Raw genomic sequence first — 15,298 nt, 5'->3', positions numbered from 1 at the left:
GAATCTTGTAGAAGTTAAACATAGGATGAATAATGCATTATAACATGCAAAAATGGAAGCCATGGATTGCGATAAATTTAGTACTTTTATAAGCATTTGGGACCCTTAAATTAAACATGGCCTATCACTGGGTTTTGAGGAACAGGTTCTGAATGCTTGGTAGTTAAGACTTATATTTTATTTACTTTGTATTAACCTTTGTGGTACAAGTTCTATTCTCGATGCCCTCTCCTTTACCCACTTTACCCTACCCACACCCTGCTGACTTCTTCCTTTTCCCTTTTTCCCCCCACAGCAATGTTCTGAATACCTTCTCAAAATCTTAATATCTCAGAATATCATATTAATAATTCTACCTTTTTCTTTTGTTCCTTCCTTTTGTGCAAACTTCACTATACAGTATAACATTTATAATACTTCTGTAACAATAACAGTATTTCTACTTCTGTTTTTGTTTTGTAACTTGCTTTATGGCGGTTTTATAAAACTCAATAAAAGTATTGAACGAGAAAAAATACTCAATTACAAGGAAGCATTTAAATGCATTTAAATTCAATAAGTCTTAAGGTGGGTACACGCAGGCCAAATATCAGTTGGTTCAACAGAAACCAGTCTACATTCGGCCAGTGTGTACAGCAGCCTGACTGCCTGATGTCTAGCAGCTGACCGGCATCCTATCAACGCTCGCAGCCAATGGCTGCAAGCAATGATCAGTGTGCCCTGGCGAGGGGCAGTCCCCCTGTCAGAACACAATAGCACAGTGTGGGGGAAATTGCTGTACTAAAATTGCTTGTCTTAGTACAGCGATCTGTCAGGTGTTTTTTTTTTTTTTTTCGTTCAGTTTGCTGGATTCAATGAAAGAAAACTAATAGTATGTACCACGTTCTAGATACAATTTTTTTTTTCTCAGAGCTGAATGTTTAAATTATATTTGATTTCTCAACAGAGCCAACAATTCTCTGGCATTCTTTCTGATAACAGCTTATCTGGACAAAGTGGAACTGGCTCTCAACAGGTCATATTGGTTAGTCATGGAGGACAGCCTTCCAGCAATACTACTGATCTCAGTTACCAGGTACTTTGCTGTCTCTTCAAATACCACCAAAAAATATGGGTGCTATGTCTTCCCCTTATGGCCCGTACACACAATCTGAAAATCAGACAACAGATCGTCCTTTTTTTTTTTTTTTTTTTTGCATGCTAGTCGCTTATTGAAAATGGAGAGGTTACTAAAGTTACGGAAATTCTCGTACAACAGGACAAAAAGAAAATCAAAAGTGATGTAATATGTTGTAGTATTTTTGTATTGTATTTTCAGACAACAACTGTACTGATTAAATGAAAGTCGTACGATCTGGTTATTGTACGAGAAAAATTTTCCTGCTTGTCCGATCGGATAAACTGTCATGATCGGCTCTTGAAAGCTGTGTACTAATGATCCAATTATCGTACGATCGCTTCGAAAGCGGTATTTTTCATCTGATTTTCGGATCCTGTGTACGAGCCATTAGAATGTGTTTTGTTTGTATTATACAAACAGCATAAGAAAAAATGTACATTGTTTTCTTTTATATAGAGGAGAGCCATACAGAGAACAAAATTGTATTCAGAATCTCAAAGGGAGAGGATTTTATCAAACAAAATGTGGACAGAATCAGGAACCTATCTAAGACAAATCCAGCTACCGCTCATTTAACAAAGTATTTGCAGGAAGTTTTGTTTACATTTGCGTGTATTTGTAACGTCGGCCTCTGTAATTCTGGACAGCTGACTGACAGTTTTGCGAACATTTATTTTAAATGTATAATTTTGGTTGCAAGATTTCTTCACGTACAACATACAGACACCTAAGAAGTAGTTTTATTTTATGTCAGCACAGAGTTGCTTTTGAGAAAGATGTGGCTTTTTTGTGATCTTATAGAAAGTCTTCAGCATGTACTGTATGACCAAATAAGATGCATCCCAATACAGTGGGGATCGAAAGTTTGGGCACCCCAGGTAAAAATTTGTATTAATGTGCATAAAGAAGCCAAGGAAAGATGAAAAAATCTCCAAAAGGCATCAAATTACAGATTAGACATTATTATAATATGTCAACAAAAGTTAGATTTTATTTACATCATTTACACTTTCAAAATTAAAGAAAACAAAAAAAATGGCGTCTGCAAAAGTTTGGACACCCTGCAGAATTTATAGCATGCACTGCCCCCTTTGCAAGGCTGAGACCTGCCAGTGTCATGGATTGTTCTCAATCATCATCTGGGAAGACCAGGTGATGTCAATCTCAAAGGTTTTAAATGCCCAGACTCATCTGACCTTGCCCCAACAATCAGCACCATGGGATTTTCTAAGCAGTTGTCTAGAAAACTGAAACAGAAAATAGTTGACGCTCACAAAGCTGGAGAAGGCTATAAGAAGATAGCAAAGCGTTTTCAGATGTCAATATCCTCTGTTCAGAATGTAATTAAGAAATGGCAGTCATCAGGAACAGTGGAAGTTAAAGCAAGATCTGGAAGACCAAGAAAAATATCAAACAGAACAGCTCGCAGGATTGTGAGAAAAACAGTTCAAAACCCACGTTTGACTGCACGATCCCTTCAGAAAGATCTGACAGACACTGGAGTTGTGGTACACTATTCCACTATAAAGAGATACTTGTACAAATATGGTCTTCATGGAAGAGTCATCAGAAGAAAACCTCTTCTACGTCCTCACCAAAAAAAACAGCGTTTGAACTTTGCAAATGAACATATAGACAAGCTGATGCATTTTGGAAACAAGTTCTGTGGACCGATAAGGTTAAAATTTAACTTTTTGGCCGGAATGAGCAAAGGTACGTTTTTGGAGAAGAAGGGGCACAGAATTTAATGAAAAGAACCTCTGTCCAACTGTTAAGGATGGGGGTGGATCAATAATGCTTTGGGGTTGTATTGCAGCCAGTGGCACAGGGAACATCTCACAAGTAGAAGGAAAAATGGATTCAATAAAATTTCAGCAAATTTTGGATGGTAACTTGATGCCATCTGTGAAAAAGCTGAAGTTAAAGAGAGGATGGCTTCTACAAATGGATAATGATCCTAAACACACCTCTAAATCCACGGGGGATTACATCAAGAGGCGTAAACTGAAGGTTTTGCCATTGCCTTCACAATCTCCTGACCTCAACATAATTGAAAATCTATGGATAGACCTTAAAAGAGCAGTGCGTGACAGACAGCCCAGAAATCTCAAAGAACTGGAAGACTTTTGTAAGGAAGAATGGGCAAAGATGCCTCAAACAAGAATTGAAAGACTCTTGGCTGGCTACAAAAAGCGTTTACAAGCTGTGATACTTGCCAAAGGGGGCAGTACAAGATATTAACTCTGCAGGGTGCCCAAACTTTTGCAGACACCATTTTTTTGTTTTCTGTTATTTTGAAAGTGTAAATGATGGAAATAAAGTCTAACTTTTGTTGACATATTATAAGAATGTCTAATCTGTAATTTGATGCCTTTTGGAGATTTTTCCATCTTTCCTTGGCTTCTTTATGCACATTAATTTTTACCTGGGGTGCCCAAACTTTCGATACCCACTATATGTTCATTGGGTAGCTGGTTCCATGATGATCTGTGATTACCTTTAACCACTTGCTGACCACCAACAGTCCATTTACTGCTGGAGGGTGGTTCTCCCAGGCACCGCAATGTACCTGTATGTAGCGGTGCACATGGGCGCTGGCTGAGAAATTCTGACGTATATGTCCAATGACAAAATGTAATCCTCCAATGTTCTTTTTGGACAGCAACGTTTCCTTCCTGTCACACCTCCCGTGCTGATTAAATTGATGCAGTCTCTTTCTGAGTGTACTTTCGTGCAGTTTTTAGTTTTGGTATTAAACCCAAAACAATTTATAATTTGTAATATATTGCAGCGTACCAATACTTTGATGTGGTGGCAGCATTGGTTTTCTTTTTTAGGCTTTTTTTCCCTTTATTTCACCTGGTGATCCAGCCAGCACACTTTCTGTCTTAAGGTGTCTACATTCTGGATGAAAGGGTAAAGCAGACATCTTTGGATAGCAGCATTGTCAGTCTGGGGAAAGGGTAATGTGATTTTGATGAACTTGACTAACAAATTGAAGCTGAACTCCAGCTAACACTTTCTCCTCTTGGGATAAAGGTTTCACCCTGTCAGCGGTCAGTAAATGGTTTGTTTCCACCTTCTAACTGCTACTTTGTCTGGACAACTTGGTTCATTAAAGTAAGTTGAAAAATAACATCCTTACTGGCTGGATCACCAGGGGAAAACAAAGGAAAAAAAATCTGAAAAAGAAAACTAATGCAGCTACCACATAAAAAGATTTTGGGAGCTGCAATTTAATACATTTTTGTTTTTTGGATCTACAGGTGCATCTCAAAAAATGTGAATATCATCAAAAAGTTAAAAATGTAAAATCATATATTAAATAGATTCATTACACACAGAGTGATATTTTTTACTCATTTCTTTATTTTAATTTTGAGAATTTGGGCTTACAGCTAGTGAAAACTCATAAAATTAGAATATTACATAAGACCAATTAAAAGGATTTTTAATACTGAAATGCTAGCTTACTGAAAAGTATGTTGATGTACAGTATAGTATGCACTCATTATTTGGTCGGGGCTCCTTTTGCATGAATTACTGCATCAACACGGCGTGGCATGGAGGCGATCAGTCTGTGGGACTGGTGAGGTGTTATGGAAGCCCAGGTTTCTTTCATAGGGGCCTTCATCTCATTGTTGGATCTGGTGACTCTCATTTTCCTCTTGACAATACCTCACAGATTCTCTAAGGGTTTTATGTCAGGCGAGATTGCTGGCCAGTCCAGCACAGTGATACTATGATCATTAAATCAGGTATTGGTACTTTTGGCAGTGTGGGCAGGTGCCAAGTCCTGCTGGAAAATTAAATCAGTATCTCCATAAAGGATGTCAGCAGAGGGAAGTATGAAGTGCTCTAGAATTTTCTGGTAGAGGGCTGCACTGACTTTGGACTTGATAAAGCACAGTGGACTAACACCAGCAGATGACATGGCTCCCCAAATCATCACTGACTGTGGAAACTTCACAACTTGGATTCTGTGTCTCTCCACTCTTCCTCCAGAAACTAGGACTTTGACTTCCAAATGAAATGCAAAATTTACTTTTATCCGAAAAGAGGACTTTGGACCACTGAGCAACATTCCAGTCCTTTTTATCCTTGGCCCAGGTAAGACGCTTCGGACGTTGTCTCTGGTTCAGGAGTGGCTTGATACAAGGAATGCGACAGTTGTAGCCCATGTCCTGGATAAGTCTGTGTGTGGTAGCTCTTGAAGCACCGACACCAGCTGTAGTCCACTCCTTGTAAATCTCCCCCAAATTCTTGAATGGCCTTTGCTTCACAATCTTCTCAAGACTGCGGGTATCCCTGTGGCTTGTGCACCTTTTCATACCAAACTTTTTCTTTCCACTTAACTTTGCATTAATATGCTTGGATACAGCACTCTGTGAACAGCAAGCTTCTTTAGAAATGACCTTTTGTGATATATATTGAACTTTTTCACAATATTCTAATTTTCTGAGCAACTGAATTTTGGGTTTTCACTAGCTGTAAGCCTTATTATTAAAATTAAAAGAAATAAATGCATGATATATATCACTCAGTGAGTAATGAATCTATATAATATATGCTTTTTACTTTTTGAATGGAATTACTGAAATAAATAAACTTTTTGATGATGTTCTAGTATTTTGACATGCATCAAACTGTCAAGGGCCTCAGAAAGCTCTTTATCTTGGCATTATGACACCACACCTCTTAATAGCAAAAATAATACCTGACCCTAGAGATCTATTGTTTTAATAACAATAAAAGGTTCCGCCTATATACTGTATAAGGAGTTTCTAATCATTGGCACTAATCTGGAATACCCGATTCTAGTTTTTTTTTTTTTTTTTAAAGGGTGTCAAGGGATTTGCTTTTTTTTGTGATAATTTCCATTTTTATTAACTTAGCGTGTGAAAATGAATATACAATGTCAAATAATGTGTGATTTGTTCAAGTACATCGCTGGTATCTGCATCCGCTGTGTGAATGATCTAATGTTTGCCTAATAGAATTTTGGAAAAGTCAACAAAAGTGGTTTGCACATGACTGAACATTTATTTCATAACTGATTTGTGTTTAAATGATGTAAAGCAGTACAACGCCCCTATGAAATAAGTTTAGTTTGCTCACTAGATGTGATAAAAAACATGGATCAAAATGTATCCGGTTCTGCAGGAACCAGCCAAATTTAGATCCATGTGTGGGCCAGTTGGTTGTTCACAAGTCAATCTTGTCTTGTGTCTTTGGCTTGTGAACAACCAGCCTGTCAGGTTTTTCCCGAACGATCAGTGCCGATGACTATAGCCAGCAGTACTGATCAGTGTATTCTGCCAGTGGGGAAGGCTCCTCACGGCAGTATACAATAGCACAGCGTGAGGGATTTCCCCATCTACTTCAAATGTGTGGATGGGGGAAATTAGTCTCTTTTTTTTTTTTTTCATTCAGTCTGCTGGTTGAACAATAAAAAAAAAAGATTCATGTAAGATTTGGGCAGCCTTAGGGAGTTCAGCCTAATTATTTCTCTTTGCAAAACATTGCTGAGCCAACTTTATGCATATGTATTCCTATTGTAGTACTGCCCCCTTGAGGACTGCTGGATTGTTCACCTTGGGATCCCCCTGGGTTACCAATAGCAACTGCAGCATGCACAATTTAACTCTTTACTCTCTGGCTCGGTCAATGAACAGTCTAGGGGATGTAGTTGTTTTTGGGGTTTTGTTTAAATTAGGGATGGTAGAAGGGAAGAGTGGGATACTCCAACTTGAACTATATACAATAGATGACGACTCCTGTCTGTAGATGCAGCCAGGCTGCAGATTCACCTTGCCACTTAGATGAATTTAGGATTAAGTCTCTATGTAGATGACTTGTTAAGATGAATTATCTTCGGGATACACACCTAGTACCCCCTTTCACTCCAACCGCTGACACCCGTCCTCTGACTATCCTACACCGGGGTAGCCCCCCTCGGGTCAGGCCGGTAGAAACGGTCCCCTGTATTCACGATACTGTTTTTCGAGGGTCTCCAATGTCTCTACCCTTTTGGTCAGCTCTTATGGACCTCTGGGTTCAGCTCCTTCCTTCTGGCCGACTGCCTGTGACTGCTTGCCACTGCTACAGAGGAGGAGGCAGCCGCCACCCTCCCTCCGGGACTCTGCTCACCAGCCAAAGACCCCCAGCACATGTGCTTCTGGCTTTTATACCACACCCCACAATGCACCGAGACAATCGGTCTTTCTCTATCGCTCATTGACAGACGTAGTCTTCTTGATTCTCAAGAGCTGGGTTATGTTGTCTCCGCAGGAGTAGGACTAGGCAGAATGACAAAACGTTCTGGCTCCACCTTAGGGGCAGTCCCTGAGGGTATATCCTCCCTCTCTCTGCTACAGGGAATCAGTTTTTTTCTGTCTAGTCAGGAGTAAGGACCTAAGTTCCTTGCTGGGATCTTTTGGTCCTGGCAAGACTTTTTTTCTTTAAGAAAAAGACATTTTTTAGGTAGTTTTCTCCAGTGTTTTTTTCCTGTGAGATCTTCAAGCAAAAAATGCCGGACTGGGCGACACTTGTGGTCACCCCAGCCGGCCTACGAGCGCGCGCAGACCATGGCATTGCGCTTGGTCGGCCGCGACATATTCAAGTAAGTATGCGGGGCCGGGCGACGGGCTGGATGTTGAGATCCAGTGGTCACCCCGGTTTCTGCCTACGAGCGCGTGCAGACCAGTGCGCTGGGTCGGCCGCGACGGAGTCCCAGTAAAGGGACTGACTTTGCGAGTTAAAAGTCTCGCTTGGACGCCAGGTACCAGAGAGTCGAGGCGTCCACAAACCCCCACCCCGGTGGAGAGGGTATTGTGAAGAGAGGGTGCCTGTCGGTGCGGTATGGTGAGTAAACGTTCCCTTTTTTCCTCATTATGAGGCAGTATATATTATGGGCCCCTCCATATATGGTCAGTATATATCTGATACTTACAAGTCCCCCTTGTAATACAGCATGTGTTTGTGGGAAGTGGACTTGGTTCAAGAGCTAACACTCTACCCAGCAGACTGTAACATTACAGCAGACATAGGAGGTATAATCCTACCTTATGTGCAGTGTATCTCTGTAGATCCATATGTCACCTCTTAGCAGAGTGCAGGTGGATGTGCTGGGAAGACGATATCGGCGGTCCGCCGCCATTTTGCCGTAGACCGAATGCATGTATGTCCTCAGGTCACGCCGGCCGCCATGTTTTTGGAGTCTTATGTCTCTTCTATGGGGGCGGCCATGTTTTGTGAGCCCAGCTACCTCGTGGAGGGCTGGGAACGCCGGAAGGCGTACACAGGGGGCGGAGCCACGCCTTCTGCCCGGGAAAAAGCAAACAGCTCCTTCCAGTCTGTGTAGACAGACGCTGACTGCAGTTTGTTGGAAACTGCACTGCATCGGTTGGTGAGACCTGGGGGTCCCTCTCTCTCTCTCTGGGATCGAGAAGCAGGTACTCTGAGGGGCGCTATTGCGCTAGGGGGAGACACACAAAAAAAAAAAGAAAAAGTTTTTTTGTTTTGCTGGCAAAGGTGTCCTGTATTAACATGGACCCTGCCACTCATGTATCTCCTCCGGATCCCCTCGAGGGGTCTGCGGGATCCTCCAGCACCCCATTGACAATTGAATCTTTGTCAGCTATTATGGAAACTTTTGTGTCCCGGGTGGAAGTGGCTTGTCAGGGACAGGGCGCAAAAAAGCGACCCCCGCCTAACCCCTTATTATCTGAAACCTCGGATTCAGACTCTGAGCCTATTTCTGCAGTTGCAGGTACTTCATCTGGTATTGGTGTCTCGGGTCCTGTCTCTTCAGACAGTGAGGAGGATGTTTCGGCATCCGCCATAGCCCGAGAGGAAGCGTTGGTAAACGCACTCATTGTTCAAGAGACTTTAAGGTTACAGGGTATTCCATCAGAAATAGCTGAAACTGAGATCCCTTTTGGGACTAAAAAGCGCATCAAAGTGGCGAAGGTTTTTCCATTGCCCAAATGTTTTGGCAATCCAATCGAAGAAGAATGACGTCTGCCAAAACGCACTTTTAATATTTCTAAACGCATTGACAGGCGTTATCCGTTTGAGGAAACCCTTATTAAGAAATGGACAGAACCACCTGTGGTGGATTCACCTATTGCTAGATTGAATAAAGCCACGGTTATTCCTTTAGAAGACGCTCCGTCTTTTAAAGATCCAGTGGATCGCAAGATAGAAGCTATGTCTCGCACCATGTTTTCCTTGATTGGATCAGCTTTCAGACCAATAATTGCTATTGGTCTGGTTTCGCAGGCTGTAACTGAATGGACCAAGTGGTTATGCCGGGACTTAGAAGAAGTCCCTCAGGCGGTATCAGATTTGTTGGAACAAATGATACAGGGGTTACAGTTTGTATGTGATGCGGCGTTAGACGCCACTCCATTAATGGCGCGAGCATCAGTCTCAGCAGTGGTTCTCAGGCGTACACTGTGGCTAAAAGGTTGGTTAGCCGACCAAGGTTCCAAAAAAGCATTGGCTAATATCCCCTTTTCAGGAGAGCGTCTATTTGGAGCCAACTTAGATGAGATCATTAAGGATCTCACCGGTGGAAAAAGCACCTTTTTACCGCAAAATTTTAAAGGTAGAGGAACTCGTCAAAGACGAGGGCCTTCTTTTTCTGCTCACAAGAGGTTTTTTCGTCCAGCGGGTGAAAAAACTAAGTCCTCCAAAGCTCCTGCAGGAGGCGTCAGGGGTCGTTGGTCGGGCAAGCAAAAGCCCGCCCCCTCCAGACCTGAAGATAAACCATCCAAAGCCTGAAGGTGCGCCCCCACCCATAACTGGGGTGGGGGGACGTCTTCGCCGGTTCCCGGATCCATGGCTTTCCAGAATCCCGGACAAATGGGTTTGCGAAGTCATAAGGTCAGGGTACAAGATCGAGTTTCGATCTCTCCCACCGGCGCGATTCTTCCCTTCCAATATCCGACTATCCGCAGATCGTTTAGAAGATCTGCGGAGAGCAGTCACAGATTTACTACAACAAGGAGTGGTAGTCCACGTTCCTTGGACAGAACGGTTTCAAGGGTTTTATTCAAACCTGTTTACAATACCCAGGAAAGAGGGCAAAGTGCGTCCAATTCTGGACTTAAGAGCACTCAATTCTTTCGTCAACATAAGAAGATTCAGAATGGAGTCCATTCGCACGGTAGCAGCCTTCCTGCATCCAGGGGATGTCCTAGCGTCCATAGACATCAAGGACGCCTATCTTCACATTCCCATTTTCGCAGGACATCAGCGTTTTCTACGCTTTTCCGTAGAGGAGAACCACTATCAGTTTGTGGCGTTACCTTTCGGTCTCGCCACGGCTCCGCGGGTCTTCACAAAGGTGTTGGCCCCAATGTTGGCACTTCTGCGCCAAAGAGGTATATCGATTCTAGGTTACCTAGACGATCTTCTGCTTCATGCAGAGTCTCCTCAGACCTTGCTACAAAACATAGAAATTACTATGATTTCTTTACAGGAATTCGGGTGGCTGGTGAACCAGCAAAAGTCATTTCTGGTTCCCACCCAGAGGCTCGAATATCTGGGTCTAATTCTAGACACAGTCAGGACAAGAGTTTTTCTTCCGGTAGGGAAACTCCGAAAGATTCAATCTGCAGTCCAGTTGTTACTGTCCAACAGCTGGCCTTCCCTTCGGACTTGCATGAGGGTTCTGGGGTTGATGGTGGCTTCGTTCGAAGCAGTCCCATTTGCCCAGTCCCATACCCGAATTCTTCAGCAAGAGATTCTTCTCAGATGGAATCGGAATCCGGAATCCCTGGACAATCAGATCCGATTGAGCAAACAGACCAGAGAGTCTCTGGTATGGTGGCTTCGGTCTCCGATGCTCAGCCAGGGAAAGTCATTTCTGCCAATATATTGGACGACAGTGACCACGGATGCCAGTCTATCCGGATGGGGAGGAATTCTCGGTCAGTTATCTGTCCAGGGACTTTGGTCCCCGGAAGAATCCAGGTTACCGATAAATGTATTGGAACTAAGAGCGATCAGACTTTGTCTGATTCACTGGACCGAGCAGCTCCAGGGCAGCTCGGTTCGGATCCAGTCGGACAATGCCACGGCCGTGGCTTATGTCAATCACCAGGGGGGCACCAAGAGTGCCCGAGCGGCCAAAGAAGTGGCTTGCATTCTTCGCTGGGCGGAACGATTTGTTCCAGCAATCTCTGCGGTGTTCATTCCGGGGGTGGAGAATTGGCAGGCAGATTATCTCAGCCGTCAGACCCTGGATCAGGGGGAATGGTCCCTCCATCCAGACGTTTTCCACCAGTTGTGCCTACGGTGGGGCACCCCGGATGTGGATCTGTTGGCATCACGATTCAACAGGAAAGTTCAGAGATTCGTGGCTCGCTCCCGCGATCCTCTAGCAGAAACCGCAGACGCACTGATCGCCCCGTGGGGGCAATACCAGCTAATATATGCCTTCCCTCCTCTCGCGTTACTGCCAAGACTTCTTCGCAGAATAGAGGAGGAAGGAATCCCAGTAATCCTGGTAGCTCCGGACTGGCCTCGTCGAGCTTGGTACGCCGACATGGTCAGACTGGTGGCGGACGTCCCGTGGAGACTTCCTCTCAGGGAGGATCTACTGTCTCAGGGACCGATCTTCCATCCTGCTTTACGATCGCTGGCTTTAACGGCCTGGCTATTGAGACCCAGGTGCTGAAGGACAAAGGTTTGTCAGCTTCAGTTATTCCTACTCTAGTTGAAGCAAGGAAAGCGACTTCCAGAAAGATTTATCATCGCACATGGAAGTCCTACATTGCATGGTGTGAACCTTTGGGGTTCCGTCCTCGGTCTTATTCGATTAGTCGAATATTGGCTTTTCTGCAACAAGGGGTTGAGCAGAAACTGGCCTTGAGTACTATCAAGGGTCAGGTCTCAGCATTAGCCATCTTCTTTCAGAAGCCTTTGGCTACTCATTCCTTGGTGCGGAATTTCATCCAGGGGGTGCGACATCTGGCTCCGCCAGTGCACGCGCCGTTACCCCCCTGGGATCTTAATTTAGTGTTGTCGGTTCTTCAGAAACCTCCCTTTGAAGATATTAGGGAGATTCCTCTACCCACGTTGTCCCAGAAGGTGGCCTTCTTGGTGGCTATTACTTCTGCACGCAGGGTGTCAGAACTGGCCGCATTATCTTGTCGTTCACCATATCTGGTGGTTCATAGAGATAAGGTGGTTCTTCGTCCGAATCCATCCTTCCTACCAAAAGTGGTTTCAGAATTTCATCTGAATGAAGAAATTGTATTACCTTCCCTGTGTCCTAAGCCCAGTCATCCTCGGGAGTTTGCGTTACACTCCTTGGATGTGGTCCGGGCGATCAGGGTATACTTGAAAACGACAGACTCGTTTCGCAAGACGGATTCACTTTTTGTGATCCCAGATGGACCCAAAAAGGGGTTGCCTGCATCTGCCGCGACCATTTCCAGATGGATCAGACAGACGGTAGTACAGGCTTATTCTATTAAGGGTCGGGAGCCCCCGTTCCCTGTTAAGGCGCACTCCACTCGGGCACTTAGTGCGTCTTGGGCCTTTCGCCATCAGGCGTCAGTGGTCCAGGTGTGCAAGGCGGCTACCTGGTCGTCGGTGCATACCTTTACTAAACATTATAAAGTTGATGTAATGGCATCATCTGATGCCTCGTTTGGCCGCAAGGTTTTGATTTTGTCAATCCCACCCCTCATTTGTGGCACTGCTTCTGGATGTCCCAGCTCTTGAGAATCAAGAAGACTACGTCTGTCAATGAGCGATAGAGAAAAATGGATTTTTGTAAGAACTTACCGTAAAATCCTTTTCTCTTAAGCTCATTGACAAACGTAGTACCCGCCCCTCTATCATTGAGTTGGGTTGGGTTAAATTCTCTGTACTGCTTTAAACAGAACTGATTCCCTGTAGCAGAGAGAGGGAGGATATACCCTCAGGGACTGCCCCTAAGGTGGAGCCAGAACGTTTTGTCATTCTGCCTAGTCCTACTCCTGCGGAGACAACATAACCCAGCTCTTGAGAATCAAGAAGACTACGTCTGTCAATGAGCTTAAGAGAAAAGGATTTTACGGTAAGTTCTTACAAAAATCCATTTATGCCAGTCGCTGTATCAAAGCCTGTGTACCCATTGGTCAGATTTCCTCCTCTGTCCAATATGCCTCCCTATTGGACCAGTGTGAAACACTCCCTAGATCAGATGAATCAAGCACTGAGCACTATGAGCAGACCTAACTCACAGATCCTGCTCTCTGGTAGGCAGAAAGCAATATAGATTTGCCTGCTGCTCCTCTGATAGGCAGACTGAGCCAAAAGCTATACTCCCTCACTAGCACCTACCTAGGAGGGTGCTACACTATGGTACCAATATAAGTAATTTTGACAGAGCTGAGACAGAGCACATTTGCATTTACTTTAGTACTTATACTGTAACCACACAGATAAACAAATCACTTCAGAATTCACTGAGTTTTCAGATTTTTACAACCTGCATACAATCCTATGGTTCTTAAACCATAACTGTAAAAAATCCCGTTTTTTTTTTTTTTTTTTCCCAACAGACCAAACATACTAAGCATTCCACTCCTGCATAACTATTGTCAGTACTTTGGCCTTGAGTATTTCCCTGGAAGGAATACTTCATGTTATTTTAGCTATGTATCAGGAGCATGTTATGTCACATTTTATTAATAACGGTCAGGCCTGGTCGGCAACCTGTTGATTGTGATCTACACACAATTGGTTAGGTGACGGGTAGATTGCGTTCCTTCTTTGCCAACCCCTGGAACTTGGACATGAGGGGAAGTGGGGGCGGCATTTACTGGTACCGATCCTCTTTTCTCCTGCAACCACTGAACAGCTGCAGAAAGAAAGGTGATTGGTTCTAGTAAATGCCACCCCTCCTGTCCCTGTTCTTTCTCTTTTGGTGCCCCGTGTCCCTCCCTTCCATAGCGCTGCTAGCTTCCCTCCTCTTCTCTCCTGTTGTGAGGGATGTTTCAGGATGGAGAGCTTGGAAGGAGTCGGTAAATATCTGAATGAACACAGAGAATGAACGATACCTATCACTCACTGTGTTCATTCATAGCTGAAGCATAGTAGACTGTATTTACTATGCTTCAGTTTGTGAATTAACAGGAAGCCGCTCAGCACAGAGCACTTCCTATTCAGTCACTTTCCAGTGCAGCTGAGGCTGCAGAGAAAGGGACTGCGGAATATCTGTCCTCATTTCTTTTTCTGTCTCCAAAGTGAGACATCAGGGGTCTGTTTAGACTCCTGATATTTCACCAAAGCCAACCAACAGGGCTACTAAAAAAATTGTTAAAAAATAATACTATAAAAAAAATTATAAAATTGCAAAATATTAAAAATAAAAACGACTGTCACCGTCCACTGTCCTGTGGACACCATCCCCTGCCCTACTTTATTTACTATGCTTCAGTTTGTGAATGAACAGGCAGTCGCTTAGTGCAGAGGACTTCCCATTCATTCACTGTCCAGTGCAGCTGAGACTGCAGAGAAATGGATTGAGGAATTTCTGTCCTCACTCCCTTTCTCTGTCTCAAAAGTAAGACATTAGAAGTCCGTTTAGACCCCTGATATTTCACAAAAAAACCCCTCAATGGCGCTCCTAAAAAATGTTAAAAAATAATAAAATTGTAAAAAATAATTGAAATTAAAAAAAAAAAATATATATATTAAAGTTAGTTTCTTTAAAAAATTGGGGCACTGAACCCAGTGATCTTTTATTTCTTTCATGTTGTTTAGGTAGATAGCTGCCTCTCAGTGGTTGCCTGCCCCTCAGTTACAGTTTGGTTCTTATGTTTCTTTTTATAGTCTTAACCTAGAAAAACTGTGCAAAACATAGAAATAGACTGAAGTGCAAGTAATATGGACAGAGCACAGCTTTCTATACTGTGTACTTGTCTCTATCCAAAGTGTGATTTCTCTCTGCTGCCTCGTTCCTCTGTTATCTGCATGACAGCTGTTCCCAATTATGTACAAGAGATAATTGGTGACTGGAGAGGTGAGCTCCAGCACATAGCCTGTAATTGATAGCCTCAGCTGTACATGTTGTGTGTACTGTGAGGAGGACTGGGTGTCCCTTCTATTCAACCAGGACTCGGACCTCACTGAACTCTGGAGTGTGAAACTTCAGATCTCTGCCCCCTGCTTTTC

At 43.6% G+C, this 15,298-nt stretch overlaps 1 protein-coding gene across 2 annotated transcripts in view; it reads left to right on the top strand.

The window, feature by feature from the left end:
- The window catches only part of ZNF236 (zinc finger protein 236), a 358,788-nt gene that overhangs the window by 306,868 nt on the left and 36,622 nt on the right, over window positions 1–15,298 (top strand). For both annotated transcript variants that reach the window (XM_082258772.1, XM_082258771.1), the window contains exon 29: window positions 947–1,075. In XM_082258772.1, coding sequence (XP_082114898.1) covers window positions 947–1,075 — 129 coding nt within the window. The remainder of the gene's footprint in view (window positions 1–946; window positions 1,076–15,298) is intronic.

The sequence above is a fragment of the Pelophylax lessonae genome, assembly GCF_965119305.1.
Source record: "Pelophylax lessonae genome assembly, chromosome: 5".
In the NCBI taxonomy this organism is placed as follows: domain Eukaryota; kingdom Metazoa; phylum Chordata; class Amphibia; order Anura; family Ranidae; genus Pelophylax; species Pelophylax lessonae.
The sequence above is the reverse complement of the archived record's forward strand: the minus strand, read 5'-3'. Positions and strand labels throughout refer to the sequence as shown.